We start from the raw sequence: 24859 nt of genomic DNA, 5'->3' as shown, positions 1-24859 counted from the left end.
TGTGTAAGTAACCCACGAAAACGCACTATTTCCCACCGTGTGGCAGCGTGGAAACCAGAGGTGACCCCGAGCCGGTGCCGCGGCGTGTCACGAACTGGTGTCGTCCCAATTATAGACTCCTCTTCGAGGGACACGCGCAACCACGGGCATCGATGTGTCGTGAATAATCCGTGAATCAAGGGGTATTCGCCAGCGTGACTGGAGTTGATTCACCAGCCAAAGTTCGTAGTCATCTTGGCCATCAGGCGAGGGATTGTGGTATTCATCATCTCCGCTATCCGAACTCTCATTCCCTTTGCGTCACAAAGTATTGACACGCTACTACTCATCGATGGACCTATTTCGATACTTGGAGGCTACATATCATGTAATGTGGCCTCCAAGTTGTGGGTTCTTGGGGCCCTAACTACCAGCATCGTTAGCAGGGGCTTACCAAAAAATAACTGATGCAAATTTGCTCACTCGTTGTTGATTTATTCGATTTGTTCGTGCAGTAAGCTAGTTTACCATAGCCCCTTCTATATCCTCGCCTCCAAATTAAGATTCAAGTTAGTTTTGAACGAGCCATCATCTCTAGTGGGAGCCCTCCTCAGGTGAGGGCGCCCCCAGGACCTCATCCGCTCTGCTCCGACCCCACCCGTCCCCTTCTTGCCGGCTGGCTGGCCGGCCGTCCGCCTGTCGCTGCGTTTGATGCGTGTCTGACACATGCCAACACATTAGTCGCCAACCGCCCGAGCGGCCACGCCCCGTGCCGCCGCAGCCACCGCCTGCGAAGGGCGGCCTCCACGGGCTGCTTTTTTGTCGGCCAGCGCAACTAATTTCATTTGGGCGAAAAAGTCAGAAGAGCCAAATTAGGCAAAGCATCGAATTTACATACGAAATCGAAGCTGCAGATCGGCATGCGGCTGCACCGGGAGAAATCACTAGCCTCATGCTCGTAGTCAACTAAAAGGTCTTTCGAGCCAACATATTTTGCAATAAATGGGGATTTGGGGGCGGAGAGCGACCTCCAATCATACTTTTGGCTCTGATCCACTGAGAGAAATTATCCATTGAATTATTATTATTATCAGTTGAAGGCAGGTTTCTAGTTTCTAGTATCATTACCTTACGGATTTTTCATGGGGAGCAGATGCGCCACTGTGAGAAATAAACCAACGCCAATTTAATTTGAACAGAAGATCCTAAGTATGAAATACATTCTACTGAAAATGCGGATAGTGGGGCAAAATCAACCGCAAAATATTCTTGCAGTTAAAGATTTATTACGTGGGTGGGTGGGTGATTGTTTGGCTCAAGGGCTTACTATGAATGGTGGGGTGTTTTCTCGCAGTGTGCTCATGGGATTTGGCCAAGCACCAGGTGTGCTCCTCACTTTGGCGCTGTGATTTGCCACTGGCCGTGCAAAAAATCAACTTCTGGCCAACTGCAGCAGCGTGTGGCGTGCGTGCCGCCAGCCCTGACAACATAATGATGCCCCTGCCCCAGCCCCCTCCCTGGGACTCCTATGGGTGCATCTGTAGGTGGGTTAGAGACCCCGGCCAGCGGACCGCGTTCCACGCTGCTCATCGCGGCGTGTGCCGGCTACGTCAGAGTGACGTCGCCAGGGAAAGCCCGGCGTCGTCCGGGCCAAATCCCAGCCGTGGGTCGGCTAATACGTAATGCTAACTGGGCTGAGCGATATCCAATATATGAATCATTTCGGGTCTCTAACGCAGTATCGCTGACAAAAAAGCAAAGGGGCCAAAAGAGAAGCGCTGAATACCAGAAGAGACTTGAAGAGAGTGTTGGTAATAGTCTTTGAGAAAGCCTATTACAAGGTTTGGACTTTTGGACTCCGACGGGACTTAAATTTTGTTATAATAATACAAACAGAATACAATACCATTTTGGCATAAGCAGAAGATACATTTCCTTCCACCTATTAAAAAAAAAAGTTCTATTTTATCTTAAAAATTTAGAATTTTAAAAATATTGGTTTTTCTTACAAACCCTGTTAAAACTTTTTAAAGTTTATCAAAATTCCAAAAATCCTAATAAAACCAAAGGATTGAGATACATTATTAACGTACTCTTCCAACTACTTCTCTTTTTGTCAGCACGAACTTACTCTTTGCTTTCCCGTTTCTCTCTTGCTCCGATGCTGCACGCTCTTCCTCTCTTTTTTGTGGGTGGTTACATTGCTGTCTTTGCTTACAGTTTTTGTTTTTGCTTTTCACTTGTGATTTCCTTTTTGTTTTTGGGCTCACTTCAGTTTTTTCTTTTTTTTTTGTGTTTTGTGGGTGGCGCTTAACAGTTCGCTCTCGTGCTGTGTTTGTTGCAATGTGTTCCGCTTCGTTTGATTTTGTTGTTGCGGATTTCATTTTGGTTTATTTGTGGAAAACACGCACCCCAAACAACGGCGATGGAGAACAAAAGAAAAACAACTTAATTTTGACTCGGCTGCCAGTGTAGTGAAATTCGCAATGAAAGTAGCACAGTTACAGTTACGTTTACATTTACACTCGCAAATACATACATTTACGTTTACAGCGTTACTAAAGCGAGCAAGAGCGGGATGGCAATCGTAGTTTTGTTAATTTTTTCCATTATTTGAGCTTATGGCGACATGAGAAAGGAGAGGAGGAGAGGGGAATGGAAAGAGAGCAGCTTTTTGGCATTACAAAGCTAATGAATAAAGTCTCAAAAAGGACGAAAAAAGGAAGGAGAAGGAGAGGAAGGAGGCAGAGGCACCGCCTTTCTCCGCGATTCTCAACAAAAGCAGCTGGTGCTCCCATTGATCTCTGTAATCTTCATGCGTAATGCTCATAATGATGATTCACAATTAATTTGATTTGCTAATTTAAAGGTTAAATGCGTTGAAATTGGCGGAATCAGGTTGATGATTTCATAGCCAATGATAAAGCATAATTTCCATGGAACGCTACACGGTCCATTCATAACTTGAGTGGGTTTTTTCATAGGTACGTCTGTTAAAAATACAACTCGATAACTTCACTTTAAAGCTCATAAATTCATTCCATATCTTAAATCATTTTGTTGTAATCGCTATGTAAGTGGGTCAGTACCCTGTGTCTATCTTTAGCTCACCTGGCTCCTCCGTTACTGAGCTCGATTCATAAGTCGATCCATTCATGAGCAGGCTTCACTTTCCGCCCTCGAACGCTGGACAGGACCACCCATGATTCCTATCCACCATCCACACATCCACACGGTAGCCTGTAAGATGGGATTTACATCTGCTGGTTGTTTTGTATTTTGAGCTGGAACACTGGAGTTAATTAGCTCATGGATCGGGTCAGTCATCAGCTTCCTCCTCGCAGTGGTAATTCAAGTCGCCCATCATAAACTGCTGACAAAGTTACTAGCGTTGCCTTCTGGTCCCCTTTGTTCTGGGCCACCGCAAGATCTTGGCGTGGATCACTTACTACAACCGGAGCCATAACTAGGGGCTTGGCGGGGCGGTGCTAGAAGATGGAACGTGTGTCGGGCAGAAGCCCGAAGAAAGCTTTAGGTATCCCAAGGGGGATTAAGAGCGTAGGGGGAATGACGAGGATATCTTTAACGCTTGCCTGGATCTTGCTTCTACACTGAAGTATTAAATCACCTAAAATGGTGACCAAGCGCATGCAGCGGTATATATACTTTCTATTTTTCTGGACATATATTTTTAAAGCCTTCAAATAAAAAACATTTAAAATGACTTCCTAAATACCCAGATATACCCAAGTTTAACAATAGGCTTTATTAACCCAGAGGTTTGTAGTGAGAGCAGTCCGTCGCTCGGTTATTCGCAGTGGATAGGCCATAGCCCTACGATTTTATAGGTAGACCCACCTCGGCTCGGGTCTCTTGTCTAGGGTTTCCGTTTCTCAATTGCCGACAATGGAAATGTCTTTTGCAATTTAACACTTGACTGCCCCGTCTTGATTTGCCTGCCACAGCAACAACAATGGCGGCGAAGTGGCACCCAAAGGCGGTGTGCGAGGGGTTGCCGGGGGCCAGAGCAACCCACTGCTGCCGCTTCTCCATTTATGTATGCCACGGAGCGACCGCAGAAGAGGCGAAAAAATCAAAACGAAAATGGAACTAGAGCTGCCGGAGATCGCGGATCGGAGATCTTCCCGGGGAACGGGGCGACGCGGCATGGGCGATGGCCTGTGCACACTTTGTGGTTCTGTTTGGCCATAATTTTTAATTTATTATTTACACGCGCATTTTTAAGGCTTCGCACTCAAAAATTCACGATTTTCGCAATTGTTGCAAACTCTTTTCCGCCATTGTTGCTTCTAATCTAAAATATGCGCATATTTAAGTATCCGCCGGTGTTTGCTTGTGGTCAGGAAAATATTTCTGCGCAGCTATGGTACCGCATTTTTTGTTAAATTTTGGTGTAGCTACTGCCGTTGGTTAATATGGTGCTTTGTTTCAAGGTTTTTAATAAAAAGTTACTAAAATCAGTTCAGTTTTGCAAGTATCAGCCGAGTTACTATAGGTATTTTATTGTAGGGCTTGTACTATCAATAATTCTTACCTTCTCTCCTATCGTTCACACCCAATCAGCAAATAAGATTTAAATAAATACGATAACTTTATTTATAGTCTTCTCTTCATCGTTCGTCGATCGCTTTCACTTTCATCTCGAATCCTCCAGGAGATTCACACACAAAGTAACAGAAAAAAAATTTATACATAGGTATTTATATATTTATAGATAGTTGTGCGGCTTTATCGAGTATCTTTCTAGGCTTAGGGCTAGTAAAAAAAATGGTGGTCTACGGTTTGTAGGGGGTTGGGTGCTCTCTGCGCTAGGGTTAGTGGTTAGATCAACTCCGTACTCGGTGTTTCTATATGATCGTAACGTTAAACTTCTCTTATGTACATTATTTTATAAGGTAGTATTTAATTTTATTTGCATGTGCAGCCAAACTCAAATCTCCTGCGTTCTGCGATTTATTGTTGATATTGTTTAGTTACGCTGGCGTGTGTGTATTATGATAGATCTGTTCCTTAGGGGTAGTCATTCTTGTATGTACAACTTGTAGATGCTTTGGGACTGCTTAAAGTTAGGATCTAAGGCTATGAAAAAAAAGAAAAAAATTGTACAGTTCTTGTGGTGATCCTGCTGGGCTCCTAGTTCAGTTCGATGTGCAGGTGCAGCGGCGGTGGATGGTGGGTGGCGATGGTGGGGTTCGCAAGTGGGTGGGTGGGATTCGGTGGTGGTGGTGCTGGCCGATGGGTGACCCGATTGGGTCAATAGGGTCGCCACACCTGCGTGAGATCGCCCACGTCCTCCTCCCTCGCCGACTCCACACTGCCGCCCACCTCGCCGGCGGACTCCACCTGCTGCTGCTGGGGGTGCACCTGCTGGGGGTGGTGGTTCACCTGCTGCTGCTGCTGCTGCTGCGCCTGGTGGTACTGCTCCTGGCCGATCTCGATGCTGGAGCGACTGCTGCCGGTCAGCGAGCCAAGGGTCAGGTGCTCTGCCCCGGTGGCCGTGCCCAGGTACTGCTCCAGCTTCTCGCTGCTGTGCAGGTGCAGGTGGATCTGGTTCTGGTTGACCGTGGAGTAGAGCTGCGGGCACAGCACCACCGGCGGCGGGGGCGGTGGCTGGGGGGGCGGCGCCGCCTGCGGGCCGTACTGGGCAGTGGCCAGGCAACTGCCGTACTGATAGTTCTGGTAGCCGTTCGACCACGCCTGGTTGTAGCCCCCGCCGTAGTCCAGCTCCGACTTGGAGGCACTGCCTCCGCCCGAGGTCCCGCCGCCATAGCCGGCCGTCTGATAGGGATCGGTGGCGAAGCCATGGCCATGCATCTCGGGTAGCACGGTCGGCAGGTGGGCAGTGTACTGGCCCGCCTCCAGCGAGTTCGCCGATTCGTAGCCCCCGTAGTTCATGCCCACGCCCACGCCCATGCCCATGCCCATGCTCATGCCCATGGTGGCTCCATTGCCCACGCCCACCGAGACGGGGGCGGCCGCTGGCGGCGGTGGGGGCGGCGGCAGAGGCATCTGGTGCTGCAGGTGGGCGTGCGCGTGGGCGTGGTGGGCGTGGCTGTGGTAGTAGGCCGCCGCCGAACTCGAGGATCCCGTCCACTCGCCGGCGCCCATCATATCGGATCCTAAAAGAAAGGGATATTCGTTATATAGAAGTATTTAACATTACAGTCCATTTAGGGATTTAATACTTGATTTATTTATAAATATGAGCTTGCATCTTATTTTTTCCCCAAATTATCTTTAATAAATGCTAACAAATCTATAAATTGAGGAGTTTTGGAAAGGGTTTTCAACGATAGGCGGCCAAGGAGTTAGCCATCGCGGGAGTCGGCAAATGAGTGCCAGCTGGGAGCCCAATTAACCCCTGATTTACCCCACCCCAGTTAACCCTCGAGTGAAATTCGCCAAGTTGTCAGTCGCAAATGTGGGCGTGTCCAAGGGATAATTGAAAACATCATTCCATATGCATGGCAACCGTGGAAGGGGCATGTGTGCGGAACCAGCCACCAGTCGCACCCCCACCCCCCCAACACACGGCGGCGACTGCAGTGCATACCAATGGGTTAAGTTGGGCTATGGCGAAAAGACGAAGGAAAATTCCAAGACACATTGCCGCTGGGTTTCCCGGGCAACCAGCGGGACATCGACATCGCGATCCCCACCCAAAAATCTCGCATATTTTGATTAATTACGCAACACCCAACCCCCCTCAAAAGCGCCCGCCCACGCCCCTGTGCCAGCTGCCAAAAAAGCAGCTACAAGAAGTCGCTTAATTAATCAAATTCATTAGAAGCGATAAAAGAAACACGAAAGGCTAATTTAGCGAAAGGTAAGTCTGATTTCAGGAGAAAAATAAAATAAGGAAAGCCCTTAAGCGAATTCGGGAGGCCTTGATTGACTTGGAACACAAATATGTAGGTATATGGCACATGAAAATTAAGGTCAGCTCCAGAAGTTGAAGATTATACCTCCGATTATCTTTCACTTCATTTGTATCTAACCACTAAGCTAAAAATAAAAGTATTCAAATATTTCTTCGTGCAATGTAATGTTTTTCAAGTAGCAGCTGAAGGAAGCTAGAAAGGAAGCAGCCCATAATAAAGTACACCTTCATAATAAAGTCATTCCACATTTCCCTGTAATTAGCTGCTCAATTTTCCTGTCACCGAGCCGGAGCCATTAAAAAAGCCACTCGAAAGGGGGAAAATAGTTACGCACTATAATAAGTAATAAGCTCAAAGCAAATATGCCCCCGACGCCGACGCCGACCCCGACCGCGACCCCCTGTGAAAACAGGGGCGGCGACTAATGAAAGGTAGGAAAATTGCAAGTTGCATGCAACTTTTCACCCGGCACTTATCACATTTTAATGTTTCAATTAGGCGCAAATTGCGTTGCAACAACAAAGAGGCGAAACGAAGCCCAAGACATGGGCGGCGGTCGGTCGGTAGGTTGGTTTGGCAGGGGGTGCGGTGGGCTGACCACCGCAAGCTTAGGCAAATGAGGTTGCAATGGAGCGAGGCGAACGGGATGAAAGCCAAGTTAGCAAGCGAACCAAGCTGAGGGGCGGCCGAAAAGGCCAGAACGGGGAGAGGGGGGTCCGCGTCCGGGGGCACAGGGGCGGGGAGAGAGGGGTCACTACCATTGGTAATACCTGGTAATTTGCTGCGGGCACGTGGAATTATGCGAGTTATTTGCCTTCCTCAAATTGCGTATACGCAACGTGAACGGGCGGGGAAAAGGGGGTTTCAAGGGGGCTCGATTCATATATATTACAGCCAAGTTGCTACCGAGCTTCTTACACTTCCAATCGATCCCACGGCTTCAACCGGATGTCTTCGATTTTGGCCATATATCCGCTCAGCAAAAACAGAGAGAAGTGGCAAGAGGGCTCTGAAATGCGGATGCAGTCTGATCAATCCATCCGAACCGAAACCACAACCGTGCGGATAAGTCAAGTGTACAGTACACTTGGTATACGGGCATTTCAGGCACCTTTACCTCTTGAGCTCCTGTCCATCCTGGTTGATCTTAGGAATCAACATTAGTCCTAACTTTAAATACTATTTTTTTTTGAAATCATAGGTTACAAAATCAAAGGGTAGTGAGATAAAAACCATTCTTAAAGAGTGTGTAATACATTTATATTTATAAGACAATACAAAAATTGTATTTCAGATTTTTTATTATTATAAATATTAATGGTACAACGATTAATGTACCACTAATCAAATAGATACGAAGAGGTAGTAGTACGAATAGTGGGAACTTAGGCCCATATTTTTCTTATCTGGAAGATAGCCCTAACCTGTGCAGGGCAGATAGCTTTCGAGCCCCGAAGTAATTTTAATTAAAGTGCGTCTGTGGAAGTTGCTTTTGCTGGTGTGAATGGAGTTCTTTTTACATCGTTTTTATAGGTGTTCCCTTTTTGCAGCCAAAATGGCGGCGAAAGGGGAAAGGCAAGTACTCGAACATTAAAACCAACAACGATGCGGAGCGGAAGTGAGTTTGTGGTTTTTGGGTCTCGGGATTGGGTTCTTCGCAGGGGGTGATGGCGATGAGCGGCCAGAAGTAAGTGACTGCGGCCATTGGAGGTGCGAGCTGGGATACGGCAGAGCTGGGAGTACATAAGCCGGGCCGAAGTTGGCTCGCCACAGTGGCCGTTTTATGGGCCAAAGAGATTGCATTTCAGTGTGTGTGACATTGTCGTCGCAAGCCCCTCGGCGGCCCCTAGCCCACTGGTGGCTGCATCTCGCAGCCTGCATCCCTGGCAGCAAGCTGAGGCTGCAGCAGCTGCGCAACCGCATTTGGATTGATTTGTGGCCGAAAGTGGGAGCCCGCAACAAAAAGTGCCAATACCGGCACCGAACTAACCCCAACTGCGGCCGAATTTGCATATTTCCCCCCTTAATGAGGGCAGGCACGAAGGCGTGAGCTTCGCAATTGGGCTGGGACCAGATGCCGAAACGCACCGAGATGCGGATCCATAATGATACCGCATGGCACTGCAGCCCGACAGCCACAGGTGCTTGACCCACCAGCACGGCGAGGGACCCAAGCTGCAAGGATTTGCAGAGCGCACTTCAAGGCTGGCTCTAGCTCCAAGTGATTCACTGGTGCTAGTATGCCCTCATCCCGACGACTCTATCAAGGCAAGTTGTTGCGCAACTGCCGTCTCTCGGGATTTCATGCACTCGATAAAGGGAATCACCTCGTTGGGATTCGCTTTCCATTACCCAGCCAAGGTGATACAATTGGGAATACCGAATACCGAACTCAGATTGTTTGTATTTCGTTTGTTTGGATACCACATTTCCATTTCATTAGCTCCCCTTTTCGGTACTTTATGCAGGCAAACTGTAGTATTTTTATTTTACTACATTTGCTTTTTGCCATCTACACTCTCGTCTAGCTCCCCACTTATCATCAATTATCATTTTGGAGCCAATCTGCTCCACTTTTCGGTCTGCAACTTACAAACGCTTCGATAGTGTGCCCTTTTGGGCATAAGCCGTAAGCTCAACCCGAATTCTTTGAATTTCGCAACGATTTCCGCCGAAAGCCCGCCCGACCGCCTTTGTCGCCAGCTCGTATTGTGTAAATTAACAGCTTAAGCGCCACATTTAAATATTTATGACTGGCAGCAACAACACAGCGCCTCGAGTGTTTTCCCCATAGAGGCTTCGATTCCGATTCCGATTCCGATTCAGATCGAGATTGAGACGTGGATTTCTCGCCGCGATTCGGGCATTTCCGGTTCCAGCAGTCGAAAAAACCAAAACATTGCATTTGTTGCTATTATTGTTGCTGCTCTTTCGGCAGCTTTTGCTTTTGGCTAATTGAAAGACGGCGATGTGTCATTCCCCACTGACAATACGCTTACGCGTTTGTTTTAACTTGAACTGCCCCCGCCTCTGAGTCGCAAGACCCAACGGAGGGGAAAAGCACAGGCCTTTGATACCCTAGGAACTCCTATGAGGAGGTCTTTTAACTGCTGAATCTATCTATATCTTGTTTTTAGCTTTATCTATATTAATATTACATATAAGCCTATGTTTTAAGGGTGGGTCAGGAGAATGTTCAAAGTAAGGAAATGTTCAAAATTACAAGAAATAATAAATGAATTTTGTAGATATTAGATATTTTTATTAAAATATTCAATATTTAAATGTATTCTTAGAGAAAGCACAAGCTAAGCCTGGTAAATACCCTTTGAAATGCGATACATTCTAAGTAATTATGGTAAAATACCATTCAAACTAATATAATCCCATGTAATTTTCAAAGATCTGCCAAGCCCATTCTAAAACCAAGCGACTCCACGCCGGAGAAGGGGTAGGCGAAAGAGACACATTTATAAATTAATTAGCATAAGCAAAATGCTTAAGTCTGGGCTCAGATTCGTCTAGTTCCAAACTGGCCACTGACCACTGGCCACCGGCCACTGACTCATGCGCCTCATTGGAATCGGCTTGGCATCGGCAGCGCCATCCACTCCACCACTCCACATGCCATAGCCACGTCCATCCGTGACTCAGGGGCCGGTTCCGCTGCTCTCACTACGCATCCACCGAAATTTTGATAAGATTTCACAGCCCGAACCAAATCCATGCGAAATGAATGAAAACCGAAGGGAAATTTTCCACTGTCTGCGAGGCTCTTGGCAACCCAAGAATAGCCTTGCCCACACGATAATAGATCGGAGATATAGGCCTCAGCCGTAAGTCATATACTATATATTGGATTTGGTGCGAACTGGTTGGAGCCGCGTCCGAGCGCGTGCTTTGGCCAAGCCTCTGAAGCTCGGATCGGGGAGGCTGGAGGCTGGAGGCTGGAGGGTGGAGGGTGGAAACTCTGGGGGGATCGGCCCCATTTCCCACATAAGGTCGCTCGCATGCGGTTGCCAAATAGGGGCGTGGCCTGTGGTTTGGGTCGGTTTAAGTAAACACTTCATTATCCATTCCTGCAGAGATTTCCTGAACATACAAGGCATGCCATTTTGGAGGTCTGCCGCTATTTGGGGTCTATAGATCACAGTATCTATGTAGTTTATACTAGAAAAATGTTTTCCCATTTATAAGATTAGTTTATAGTATGTAGGTTTACTTGTATAAAGAAACTATTACTTAAGGTTTGGATTTGGTATTTCCGATTCTGCCTTTTTAAGTATTTTAGCACGATATCTTCAGTCGGGTTTTCCGACCTCTGAGTTCACCCTTTATTTTTATAAGAAATTTCGTAAGGAATGCCTTAATGCATATGTAGAGGCCACAGGCGACAACGACTTTGAACTATTTTAAGCTGGCTTCGGGAAAATAAATAAATTAGCGAGCGACTGCCAAAAACAAAGCGAGCCGTAAAAATACCAAAATAAATCAAGATGAGGGCTGGGGTGTATGGCAGGTTGATTAACTCAATTAAAACGTTTAGGCAGCCTGGTGCCAGTCAACGAAGCTCACAGACATCGCACACGAATTCCCAAGCGTGGCCGGCTTTCATCGCTAACAACTTCATTTGAAGGGGGTGAAAAGGGGATGGGGATGGGGATGGGGATGGGGATGGGGAGAGCGAGTTACACTGGGAACAACTCTGGGAAAGCCAGATAACATGACTAGAGATGGGTGTGGGTCTCAAAATAGCTTCTTTCCAAAACAGCCCTGAAAAGCATGTCAACTACGCCCAAAAGTAACAAATTATTGCATTTTGGTATTATTACCTAACTACTTGGTATTTTAAATACTAAGTATTAGTACTTATTGTATTAAGGGGGTATTACCAAATTCCGGTACTTTAAATAGCCAACCAAACGACTTTGAGCTCAGGGGATCAGTAAAGTAAACTCCGGCTTCTTTCATAAACAACCTCATTTATGATGCGATAAATGATAGTGCTATTGTCCATCACAATTTAATGAACTCATATTTTAATCTGAGCCCTTTTTGGTACAGTGCAGCCTGCTTACCTTGGATGTGCGGTGCGTTCGGCTTGTAGACCTGGCAGTCCGAGTTGATTGTACTATTCGGCGATGAGTAATTGCTGCTCAGCTGCTGCACCAGGCCCGCGCCCGGGCCGCCGGCCACGCCCCCAGCTCCACCGCCCCCCGGGGGAGTGACCGCCACCGCTGCTGCGGCCGCGGTCGCCGCCGTGGCCGCCGCTGCCGCTGCCGTCGTTACCGCCGCCACCTTGGCGGAGCGGCGCAGCGTCTCCAGCTCGTGGAGCGCCTTCGTCGAGGGGAAGCCGTCGATGTAGGGCCGCTGGCCGAGTCCCAGGGCACGGTAGTGCGGCCCACCCGTCGGACCTGTCGGGGGTCAAGGGAATAGTAGGAGTTCGTTAAGCGCGGGAAATATACTAGTTATATATTAAAATATATATATTCTTACAGTTATCTTATCATAATTCAACACTTTTTTCAACCTGGACACTCTTAATGTCCTACGGGACCTACAAAATCGAATAGAAAATTTCATAATTAACATTTAAAAAACGTTATAGCACGCCTTTGTTCGTCTAATCAAATGGGAAACCCCCTATCTCATCGATAAGCACCGTCGTAATATCCCCTTCCATGAATGTGCTATTTCACAATAATTGAAATGACACGAAACCTAAACTCAGGACAAGTTCTCTTTAAGGCCGAACCACTCAAAGGGGACTCCATTTTGGCCAGTACTCTTTGCTATTGCAATCTTAACTGCACTCAAGGCAAGGCAAGCTGCTCTCTATATACCAAGAGATACATGCACAATATCTGCACATATATAGTGTTACCTTCCCTGCCTGCGATAAACGCTGCAGCGAAGACCTAAAAATGCATTAACGAAATATCAGAGGAAAAAATTAATTCATATATGCGATACACGAACTACAACCTCGATGCAGAAACGAGGGGGGAGGAAAAAGGTTTTCTTGGCAAACCGCAAAATTTTCAGAAACCGTCAGAAGCAGAGGCACTTCCCCCACCGCTCCCCTCATGAAGTCCCTTAAAACCGGCTGCACTTTTCAAACACCTTCCCGAACGACAGAGCACCGGAAAATGGCGATCGTCAGAGATCGCACACGATCCTCGACAGACGGAGAAAGGATCTCGGTCTTCAGTGCAGAGAGGACCAGAGGAACTCAGAGGAACCACACGGAAAGTAAATTTGTTAGTTGTTTTATTTAAAAGCTTTAAATATTCGTAGTAAAAAAAACACCTCAAGAAGTGGTCTTTCAGATCAGTCGATGATATGATGATATCATAAAAAAATTTAAAAAAATATCAAGATCTATTAGCATAGATCAACATTTTATTACTGTAGATCGGAGATTTTTGTTTTGTTCTAATAGATCATGATTACAAACAATAGTATGATTGGTATAAAATAACATGCTATTAGTACGATATAATCTGCTTTCTCTTCACCCTAAATGGTATCAAAGAACCCCTAGGTCCGCAAAGGAGACCGTCTGTTCGATTTGACATGGATACTGGGGATTAGGAACGATTATGGGCAATTGAGCAGATCGGCTTAGCCTTGGCCCGGCTTAAACACTTGTCCAAGTGCTGGCCGAGTGAGTCCGGATTTAGGAATTACGAAGTACGGCGGGAGGAGCGGACGCGGGCACATGTTGCAATGCGATACCCAAAACGCAGCGGGACGGCTTTTCACGACTTTCCCCGCTTTTCCTTTGTTGAGTGCCCATAGTTGTGGCAGGTGATAATGGCTAATTGGCAAAACAATGTAGCCACTTATGTTTGCTTATGTTGGCTGGTGGGATTCTCTGTTTGACAAGGGTGCTACACGGGGAAAAACTAGGGTCAAATACGCATTTATTTGGCTTAGAGATACAAATGTTTAAGGATAGGATATTCCAAATGTGGAGTGGGGAAAATGAAGCTTTAACAGCACTGAAAGTTTTCCTTCCGCTTTAATGATGACCCTTTATTTCATCTATAGATAGTTGTCTTTCCCACTCCGTTGATGCGGATATCTTCGAGTCCCAGCTCACACCCGATAACTAATTCCCACCCCATATCTTCGGGATTATACGATCCCCGGCACTTACTTGTCTTGGAGCGGGGCTCCCGCGGTCCGTCGACGGTCACCTTGATGGCTTTGGCGTAGGTTGCCACCTGTGGCGGACTCGTGGCCACCGTGATGGTCAGCGTAAAGCTCTTCCCTGCAAGAATCGAGAAGAAAACGAGAGATTTAGAGAGATTCAGGAGCGGCGTGGCATTAGAGATCGCTGCAAGCGCGGCAATTGAGTCGTAAATGTCGGGCGAGGATTTATGCGACGACCTCGACGGGCTTCCGAATCAATTTGCCAGGTCCGAAATTGCCAAAAACCAAACCCAGCCAGGCACCACGCGTCACCGCTGCGTCGTCGTTCGTGTGGCGGCGGGTCTACCCCTTCGACGGCTGCCCTTCTTATGGATTTTGGGCGAAAGTGTGAGTTTGTGGTCCGAGTGAACTCGGTAACCCCTTGAGCTATTGTTATGAATTTTGGTATAGGGCCTCGGCGTACCTCCAGATGCAGCGTACACAGGGTAGAACCCTTCACGGCTAGTGTAACCAAAGTTATGGGGGTATATTTGGTTTAAGACGTATATGCTTTGAGACACACTTTCAGGGTATGCCCCACTTTGCGCAAACCCATATGTGGTAAGCCCTCAAAAGTTCGCACCGCCGGCGATGCAATTTGCTCGAACCCTTGACATAAATTTGGTTTATCCCGCCTTAATGACGCCGCCAAAGCCGTTTTCGAAGTGCACATAAAACGCGGAAATGTTGCAACCTGTCTTCCGCCGGCCACGCCCCTCATTTCACTGCCCCACGCCCCACTCTCTGAGGAACGCAACATTGTGGCCAGAAAGAGCCTCTTTTTTGTTGTATCCCGGGCTCGACCGAATGTTTACACTATTTATGGCCGTTAAACTAGACACCGTTTGAAGCGCTGCGAAATAAAACTGAAAGCCACCGGCAGCATTTATCGATTGGCGAAATGTGAAATGGATTTCGGTTTTTATTCCGATGTTTCAGCTGTCCGTCTGTCTGGCCAGTGCTGCATATACATATAATTAAACACCCACAAAGCGACATTGTTGTTGCAGCACCAGAACGAGGTCCCACAGCCGGAGGAGGAGAGCCGTCCAAGCCGACCGCAGAAACCTCAGTCGCATCCCCGAACCCAGGCCGGAGCCCAGGCCCGGACCCAAGCCCGTCCTAGGGTTCACTTCTATGTGTCCTCCACCTCGGGTTCTGCATAGGTGGGTGGTGACCAGACATTGCTAGCAGGTCCTACTTGACGGAAATTGCATTTAACTTTTAATTAAGAGCTCCGAAGGGGCAAGAAGAATCGGGATTGGGACTGGGGATTCCTTTGAGGGAAAAAGAACAAGGTGGAGAGGAAAGGGAAACCCAAGGGACAGTGATATGGCTAGCTACAGACCCCCCCCGTGTGTGGATTGCCCAGGACACTTCAATCTGAAGCTCGAAAAACAACCCGAATATGATTCGCAATCTTATGAATAATCGTGTTTCTCCTGTGACTTACATGCCTAAGTAATTCTTTATCTCCGGCGTGTTCAACTATGAGTTGTGACTTTCTGAGTTAAGTTAGTGTTATTTTGTTCAAGATTACGATTATGAGTTACTCAAGCATAAGTAATCGAAGGACTTGTGATTCACTTCCTTAGGAAAATCAGAAAACGCTAATCTTTGTTATTTGAATTTGCCCGAAAAGGGATTATAAATATGTTATTGTTTAGTTAAAAAACAGATTACAAATATGTCATTGTTGAGTTAAAAAATAAAAGATTGTGCATATGTCATTGCTCGGTCTCCCAGCCCCAGCCCAGACTTCGGGGGCCAGGGGCCAGGGCCCAGTAATAAGTATCTCTGCGATAGGCAACAGAGCCCCGGGCCCTCAGGCCAGACACACAATGAAGGACTGGCCGCGGCAATTGAAGATTTGATGGCTTCATTACCCGAAACCACGAATGGCCATCAGTTAGAAAGCGTTTTGGTCCCTCGCAATCCGCGTCTCCGCCTCGGCCCCGAAACGTCTTCATTACAGCCCCAAAGCCGTGCGTGCTCGACATGTTTCGAATTATGTGCCGTGGCCGAAAGAAAGATCCATTTGGAGTCGAACCCGGTCGAATTAATCAAGTGCCGCAGAAGCTGTGCGCGGAGGGAAACTGTTAAATAGGCCTGGCTCCTTTCGGGGCCATTTCTCAAGTGCCGCGAAACTGGAGCAGCGTATGTAAAAGTTCGTTAGAGTAATTGGAAAACGTTATTGCCCGGCCTTTGTCTCCGGGCCAGGTATCGGGCCCACTAAAGACCCCGAAATGGGAGCGATAATGCCCGTAATGGGGGTTGAGATGGAGGAGTTGGAGGAGCTGGAGGAGCTGGGCCCGCGATTGGGGTCTCCACAAATTAGTCATCATCAGCGCACAATGACCACGCACTCGGACAGTCAGTCAGCCAGTCAGCCAGCTAGTCAGTCGGCCAGTGGCGTCCACAATCGCTGCTCCATGCCCATCCACGGCTAAAAATACATATCCCAGATCACACCAGAGCGGACCATCCATGAGCCACCGCCCCTCGGAGCGATAAGGCTAGCCAGAAGCCCAGAAGCGTCATGACGACGGCTCTGTGGGAACCTCGCCGGAGCCTCGCCTGCTGGCGATAAACCCAGAGTCCCGGCCCCGTATCACAAGCGTTCCTATGCCGCAGTGCCCAGTGTTACATCACACTGGCCGGGGCAGTGGCCGAGCTTTTTCGGCTGGGAACTTCTGTGGGGGAAGTCGAGATCTGCGCCGATAGGGCGGAAAGCAGACCCAACGGGTTCCCAGCCTGATAGGGAGGCAGCAGGAATATGCTTGCCAGCCAAGTGACCTTATCGGCGGGAACCCGAACCCGAAGGAACCCCAAGGGAACTCTGCTCGCGCTCGGCAGCAGAAAAGAGTACGATATTCAGTGATTCTTCCCCAGGTCGGTAGCCAGCTCTGACACTAATTGGGGCAATGATACCGCGCTCCCCGCATAACTATAGTTTAATAAGCAGATTCCTCCGCCTAAGCATTCCGCATATCCATCCCACACCGACCGGCCAACCACTAAGTCGGCTCAGGACCTGCTCAAGTTTATCGGGCATCTGAGGCCTGCCAGGACGTCGGGGGCCCTGCCCTTCAACCCTTTCGGGAAATAAGTCCTCCAGCTGCTGATGCTGCTGATGCGACTTACGAATTCCTGGCGGCGCGTGTCCTTCATTTGCTTTGTTTCCACGTTGTAATCCCAGCGCCGGCAAAAGTCAAGTCCTTTGATATGATAGATGATGATTATGATGTCGATGTTGGACTCGGTGTTCCGCCGATGTCGGTAATTAAGCGCCCCCACAAGGATAAACATGGGAGTGCCCGAGTCAGAGGGCGATTCCAGTCCATGCTCGGACTGTGCGGGCGCAGACTGCGGGGCAAATTAAAAACATGTCGACGCATGCCATGTCCAGGATAAAAAGGCGATAAACTGCCACGCCCCCACCCACTCTGGAGCGACTGTCCGCCCATCCAGCCACCAGTGCACTTGGGCAGCCAAAAAAGGAGAGCACAGTGGAGTGTACGTAGTGGAGACCAATCGAAGGGCTGGATACCCCTCACTGAGTTTAGTACTTCCTACAGATAGTCTACAGAGGTGCCTTACAAACCTCACTCCCTACCATACCCATATGCCGTCCATCTTCTGTACTCTGTGCATCTAACTCATAAAGGACTATAGAAAAGGATTTGATCTCATGAGGTGTGTAGATTTGGATTTAGCATGGGATTCTTTAAGTATTTTGGAATACACTCATTTCAGAACTACACCTCACGCATGTTGGAACTATTTCGAAATTAAAACTTGGAACCCTGTTAAAAAACTAAAATTCTAGCATGGAACATCATCATCCAGGTCATCCCTTGGTCCATCAACCGACCCGCGATCCTGTGCGCACTTCGTGCCCCTTGACGTGCTGATGGTTTCGCTTCCATCTGTTTTCGCTCGCTTTGTCATCTAATCAGAAATCGCCGCATGATGTCCGCGATTGCAGCCCGCCCAACAGGTCAGAAGGGGGCGTTCGTTGGGGTCGCGGGTCGTGGGGGCGTGGGGCGTGGCGGCCGAGTAAAGTGAACTGTTGCCGCCTGCCGTTGACAATTTGGTCAGCGCTTATGTTCTTACATCATTAGCTTGTTATTTGCATGCCCGTTGCCGTCGCTGTAATTATTTTCGAGTTTTTTGCGGCACGAGCCCTCGGCTTGCAGGCAGGGGGAGGAGCCGGGCCAGTGGTGGGCCGGAGGTTGACTTAGGGTCAAAAGCGGCGGCAACAGTTGCAGCTAATTAGCCAACTGCTGCTGCTGCTGCCGCTGCTGCCAGCTCTATGCAGCGCAGAGCACATCGCCTGCAATGCGGCATTAATTGTGGGTTCAAATCGATTACCGGCCCAAGAGGTTCGGCAGGGCCTTGCGTGATCGCCGGCCGGCATTATCTCCATATCATATGCAACAGCCTCAAGAACGGGGACTGAGAACCGAGCACTGGCGGCCGAAAACTCGTGTTGCACGTTGCATGTTGCATGCTGCCCCGAGGACAGCGCCAACTGCAGCCTAATGTGACGACTGCTGTACCATTGATCCTTTGCACCGGAGACATTAGTCACCGGGGTGGGGTGCCTCCACTCCTGGCTTGTCACTCAATCAATGCACTTCCGATCCACTCGTTCTTTTTGGGGCTACACCGGCAAAAAGTTGCGGAGGTCCAGGTAATACTGTACTACACTACTGTGTGCTCAACAGCAAGTACAAAATGAAAGAGCGTCCCAGAGAATAGTATCATGTTTGGAACCCTACATCATATATCTAAACAGCTAGCTTAAGATCTCAGAAATACGATGGTATTGGGAACTCTATTTCACATGGAAGCATGTATCACTGATCTCAGCAGCGCGGTAAGGAACTTAAAATACCCCTACTGTTGGCAACCTTTAGTTCCTGAAGTTACAAACAGCACCCTTGACTTTTACAGTGCACTCTAAGGCGCATTTCAAAGGATTAACCGGCAGCTTCCGCCTATTGGGTACCGTCTTTGGAAAACTGTGGGAAGCTTTCTTTGGGCACTCAATAATCGACACTTGGCAAAGGAAATGCCGATTACAGCGCTCGAGGAAGTCACTAATTTCGGCAGTCTAAGCCACAAATGTTGTTTGTAGTGTATAAATTTGTAAAACGTCTTGGTCAGCTTTTGAACAACAATGACTTAATGAGTTCTTTATAGCATAGGTCCTTTTCTTCCGTTACTTTTCCCTCAGAATTTACAAGGAATTTTAATACTACTTTTCTCGATCTTCTACCGGCATTCCGAAGGGATAATCGTCTATAGATAAATCCGTTGTAATAGATCTATATCCAAGTTTCCAACTCATTTTCCTGGAGTTGCCACATATTTTACAGCTTGCAGATGCTGCCATATCTCCCAAGTTCCCAATGGGACCGTTCCCCCTGCTTATAATTCCCAAGTGGCTGTTCGGCACTCACCTCTTCCACTGCGACCCACGAAGCGCAGATCGTTGAACTTGGCCACGTCGTTCTTCATCTGGGTGGTGAAGTTGCGCAGCTCCGCGCAGCAGTTCTCGTCGTTGCCCGCCCGGATGGTGACGTAGGTGCCGTCGCCCACTTCCGCCAGGGCGACGACCTTGAAGGCCATCGGCAGCGTCTTGTTGGAGCGCCAATGGGCGGGCAGGGCGGAGCACAGGAAGTACGGATTGCTCGTGCGCACTGAAAAGCAGAAAAAATCGGAGCGCAAGTCAGAAACGGTGCGTCGGTAGGTGGGTTCAATTAGCCAAGGGCCCGGCGATTAAAATCACACTTTCTGGGCCATCGAACGGGCAAAAATATTCAATTATTTATAGTTTCGCGTCGGTCCATAAATATCAATCATCGGGTCCTTCGACCACCACCGCCGCCCGCCATCCGGCGGTGCATAATTAATTAATGAGCCAGCGAATGTCACCGGACCGGAAGGGGTTATGGTTATCGCATCGGCGGATGACGTCTGACAGCCCAGTCGACACTCGACACTCGACAGTTGACCTGGTGGCGAGGCGAAAGTGGGGCAAAAAGTGGGCAGCCGGAAGGATGAATGATTTATTCGCTCCCGGCTGCCAGGCTCGAAATAGCGCACCTAATTGTAATCATCATTTAATTTAGGTTGTCAGGAGAATGTTAAAGATATTTTGGGGGTCTAAGCCGATGACTACGGTTGTTTTTAAGTTAAGTATCTCTGAGTTAAAGTGTGATCAATGGGTGGATTACTACAACACCTAGCCCATCTTGGCTCAGTGGTCTAGAACTTTAAATTCTATATAATCCCGATAAAGTATTGCATCCTGGGAGCTGCAACCCGATATCGGGGCGACTCTTCATTGATCGCAAGCTATGAAAGGACACCGGGGAGAGTCGGTGGAACCAGTTTACAAGCTCCCCAGCTAATTATCCGATCCGATTCGGCTTTCGGCCGGGGAGCGATGAGCTGGGATTTCATTAGCGGCTTTCGCTCTGGGTCATTGATATCATTGATATCGCGTCGCTGAGGAGGAGAGTTCAACGGGCACTGGGCGCTGGGCACTGGGCGCTGGGGAAGAAATGGTGCAAAAGGGGAACGACTCGTGCGTTGATATCAATAACAATTATTGATATCGTTTTACGCATATTCCGACGCGGCCTGTCCCATCATCATCAGCGTCGCCGCCGTCGCCGTCATCCCCTTGGAATCCGATAAGGCTGAGTACGGCGATCGAGATTGTGACGATGGGGAAGCCCCAGAAGTGCACTGTGCAAGGATGTGGCAAAGAATGTGCGCTTCACCTTTGGGGATCGGGTTATCGAGCATCTCTCCAAGGGTCCCCTCGATCCCAATGGGACACGAGCTAAAGGCGTCGGTTCTCTGAGGTGGCAAGGAATGTTTGACTCTCCTTGGCAAACTACGCAGATGGATCTATAGATCGTAAATCGAGTGGGTCTATCTATGTGTGTCAAGGAGACGGATCAATGCAATGTGCAATATTATAATTATCTTTATTTTACACTTTATAAGAATTTAAGAGTAGATCTTGTCATGTCAGATCCTAACTTAAGGTACTCATATCGTAACCTTAAGAGGCCCTCTAAGATATTATATGTCTTATATCATAGATCTGTATACCCTAAAGTTATATTTTCAAGACGGTAATATTAAGTTGATATGCTTATTAGGGTTATTGACAACGCGAGGCTGCACTTGTCTTGAAAAGTTCTTACGTCTTTCGCATTCGAGATGAAATATGGTTCTTCAAATCAATATGTATCTATAGATCATTGATTTTGAGTCCTGAGATGGATCGATGGACCATGCATTTGTGTGCCAAGGTAAAAAGGGATCCATAGATCATAGATCATAGATCATAGATCACGCCCATAAACCCTTTCACGTAGATTTTTACGTTTAGATATAGTATCCCCGGAACTCACCCAGTTCCCCGGGGTGCTCCTGCTGTCGCTTCAGCACCAGTCGCTCCATCCACAGCAGGTCCTGGTGGACAGCATTGTTGTTGTTGTTGCCGTTGCTATTGGTGGCACCGCTGTTGTTGCCATTGCTGGCGGTGCTGCTGCTGTGGCCGCCGGTGTGCCCACTGTGGCCACTGTGGGCGGTGCCATTGCTGGCGCCGCCTGTGGGCGAGCTGCTGCCCACACTGGCGCTGCTGGAGACGGCCAGAACCTCGGCGGCGGTGGCGCCCGTGGAGGCCGTGGCTCCCTGGGAGGCCCCGCCTGGGCCCCCGCCCGTGGCACCCGTGGACGCCACCGCCGTGATGCCCTTGAAGTCGCCGGTGGTGCTGCTCCAGCCGTTGCCCGTCGGCGAGGTGGACGACGAGGTGACCATGGCCGGGGGATGGGGGGCACCTGCGGCCGGATAGGGAGGGTACGGTGGGTGGTGCGGGTGGTAGGGGTGGGCGTGGTGGTAGGGCGCGTAGTGGTGGTGCAGGTGGTGGTGGTGGCTGCCGCCGCTGCCGTTGATGCTGCGACCCAGGCGGCCGGGACCGGCGACGCTGACGGGCGCCACAGTGGGGCAGTGTTCCTGGTCCGCCACCAACTCCTGGCCAGCACCGAGTCCCAGTCCGAGTCCCACTCCTTCTAGCTCCAAGCCCAGACCCGTTTCCAGTCCCGTTTCCAGTCCCGGTTCCACTCCCGCTTCCAGTCTCGAGCCCGTATGCTCAGCTGGCGATGGAGGCGTCTTGGCTGCCACCAGGAGATGCAAATGCATTCGTCGTCGGCGGTGACCTTTGATCCCCGGCTTTTCTCTCAGTGTGCGGGTCGCAGGTCGCTGCTTATCACTGCTCGAGGCGGTGTCCTTTGTTCACTCATCAATGCACTGTAATCTCTAAACGGTTCACAAAAACACAAAAAACAGCAAGTGATATTCTCGTTTGTTTAATATTATGATTGTAATGTAGGATAATTGGTTTTTGGATTGAAAACTTAGTAAAAGTGCTTGTATTTTACAAATTTCACTTCAGTTTGTACTTGAATCCATGAGGGAAATCGTATATTATGGGCAATCTATGGATGCCTAGTAGTCCCTGGGAACACCATTCAGCAAATCTACTAAAACCAAATAAGGGACTTGTAAGGATTGCAATATTACTATTGCTTGAACTTAAGTTCGTCAAAGAAATCATGTCTTAGGTTATTCCATAAACTCTCAATAAGTCCCTTAGGACACCACTTGGTGAATCTATCAAGGAAAGCAGTATCTAAGATTATTATTAGTAACAAAATAAAGGAAAAGGAAGCCAATAAGGATAGTATTCTGGATATATTAGCGTTCCTAATGGATTTATCAAACAGCCGTTTTCAAAGCGTAGCACAGTAGTGTGGAATATGTTACAAAGACATAAGTTTGTAGGCCTAGTCCCAGTCGACTGGTTTTCATGGAAGGTAAACACATTCTGAGGAATCCGACAGCACAGTGGTGCCTATTAAAGGCGTCTTGGGTTCGCACATTGATAAATTAGTCACAAAAATTAACATTGAGCTGCTGCTATTGTGCTCCGAGCATGCTTTGGCCAGATGATTTCTGCTCTTGATTTGTTGCTGCGGTTGTTATTGTTATTGTTTGCACTTCACTCGGCCAATTAATGTTGTTGTATGTTCGGACGGGCCTCCTTTTCTGGGCTAAGATTCTAGTACTGCTTCTCGCAGGAAGTAAACAGTGTTTTCTAACAAATTAATAAACAATTCTAAAGGCAGGCTGTGTTCCATCTGTTGTTTAAAAAGAAATCAGATCTGATTGGGTAGTTGGGAAATTGTAAAAAATAGTGGACAGGATGCTGGAAAATATTTGGAGATATAATGAAAGTCAGAAATGTTTTCTAAGTTTCAATGCTGAAATGCCTTGCAATATTAGAAGTTTATGTCAAAATTCCACTCTATATTTCTTTCACAAATGCAGTTTTTAAACCCTTTTGAAAACTTTTGTTTTTTACTTTCAAACCCTTTACAAAGCTTTGAGAAGGCAAATATCACTTGGCCCATGGGTTTTCCCTTGTTTAGATGTAGTTTGTGGTGAAATTCTAGCTAATAGCTTAAGGTTTTTGAATTTGGCGCGCTTTTCGGGGCACTGCGGCCTTCACTTACACTCACTGTTAGTTTTGGGGGCGTTCGGCTCGGCGGCTTGGCACTCAAAATAAAAAAAGGAAACCGAAGACGAGGTGTTTGCTCCGGTGTACTAAACCCTCGCCCAGAATGGAAACACAGTGCTCGCGCGGCGTACTCCAAAGTGTAACTGAAGCTGGCTCCTAGCATTCGACTGCGCGGCTTGGGGTTCGCGAGGCGAATGAGCCCGGCTTGGAATCGTGTTGAATCGGACTTGCTTTTGCCTTTGTTTTGCGGGCCAATGGAAGGAGAGCACGAAGCGGTTTCTCTTCAAGTGGGGCGGTTTTTCCGCTCTTCGACGCTGCGCTCTGCCCTTGCGCTCTCTTTGGTAGTTCTATCGCTCCCAGAGCATGGGAAATACCTGGACTTTTATCAGTTATTACTAGGGGCTCAGCGTGCTTAGTTTAAATCTAAACGCGCTTTTCGGTGATTTATTTCCTATAAACATAGTGAGTCGCTCTCTCCCGCTCGCTCCTGCAGCTCTCGGGCACCCTTTGGCTAGGCCCCGCCCCTGGTAGGTTTCTGATTGGAGGTGGTGCACATCGTTTTCAGTCCACATTGGTGGACCCATTTCATCCACCATTGGAAGTCGGAGGGAAAGGCGCTCTCTTTATTCAGCCGGGGTTTTCCGAGTTAAGAGAAAGACCGTCTGAGCATCAAGGAGTTTTGGAAATTTGAAAGTTGGTTTCCCACGTATTTATTTATATTAAGTCAAAAAGGTTATAAATTGTTATATATTATTTTTTTGTTGCATCTAATAATTTAAGGAGCAATATTGGTTGCTTATATTCGCCAATTTCCCCCTCTATTTCAAGGATTTTAGCCTATCTAGAAATTATATCCAATCTTGTGAACTTTGAGTAGTATTCAAATCTATTTTGAATGAACTCCCTTAAGACCCCTCCACCAGTTACAATTTCACATTGTTATCAAACTGGCTTTATCCAAAACCAAAATGTTAATTAAAAATGTGTGTTGTTTCTGGCGCAAAGAAAACACGGATTTGAATGACATGTGTTGCCTTAGGCAGAGGCGTGATAAGAGGTTATCACTGGGCCCAACTCGCTGTGGCTTAGCCTTGGTCTGTGGTCGAAATACTGATATCGAACTAAAACCGTAAGCGGAAGGCCCTAACATTTTAAGGAGCGTTTGTTCAAAACT

The 24859-nt window shown here is 48.0% G+C and overlaps 1 protein-coding gene across 2 annotated transcripts; it reads right to left on the bottom strand.

The window, feature by feature from the left end:
* Positions 1-4611: 4611 nt before the first annotated feature.
* On the bottom strand, positions 4612-23855 carry LOC108023260 (protein lozenge). Of its 2 annotated transcripts, none has more exons than XM_017092542.3 (6): positions 23681-23855; positions 21518-22424; positions 19547-19786; positions 14044-14157; positions 11960-12295; positions 4612-6119 (listed from the first exon to the last, which is right to left on the bottom strand). In XM_017092542.3, exons 2-6 carry the CDS (start codon positions 22305-22307, stop codon positions 5254-5256), a joined length of 2346 nt encoding a protein of 781 aa, XP_016948031.2. In that variant the 5' UTR covers positions 22308-22424; positions 23681-23855; the 3' UTR covers positions 4612-5253. The 2 variants fall into 2 exon arrangements, with proteins under 2 accessions (XP_016948031.2, XP_050746449.1); XM_050890492.1 differs by having other exon boundaries at positions 23687-23855.
* Between the last annotated feature and the right edge of the window lie 1004 nt (positions 23856-24859).

The sequence above is a fragment of the Drosophila biarmipes genome, chromosome X, assembly GCF_025231255.1.
Source record: "Drosophila biarmipes strain raj3 chromosome X, RU_DBia_V1.1, whole genome shotgun sequence".
Lineage (NCBI taxonomy): Eukaryota > Metazoa > Arthropoda > Insecta > Diptera > Drosophilidae > Drosophila > Drosophila biarmipes.
Note: the sequence above shows the minus strand (reverse complement) of the source record. Positions and strands in the feature narration are given on the sequence as shown.

Coding starts and splice junctions, on each gene's coding strand:
- LOC108023260 (XM_017092542.3), bottom strand. CDS start 22,307: ATGCATTTGCATCTCCTGGTGGCAGCCAAGACGCCTCCATCGCCAGCT. Junction 12,296..14,043: donor GGAGCCCCGCTCCAAGACAA/GTAAGTGCCGGG, acceptor GACCCCCGACAG/GTCCGACGGGTGGGCCGCAC. Junction 6,120..11,959: donor GAACGCACCGCACATCCAAG/GTAAGCAGGCTG, acceptor CCTTTCTTTTAG/GATCCGATATGATGGGCGCC.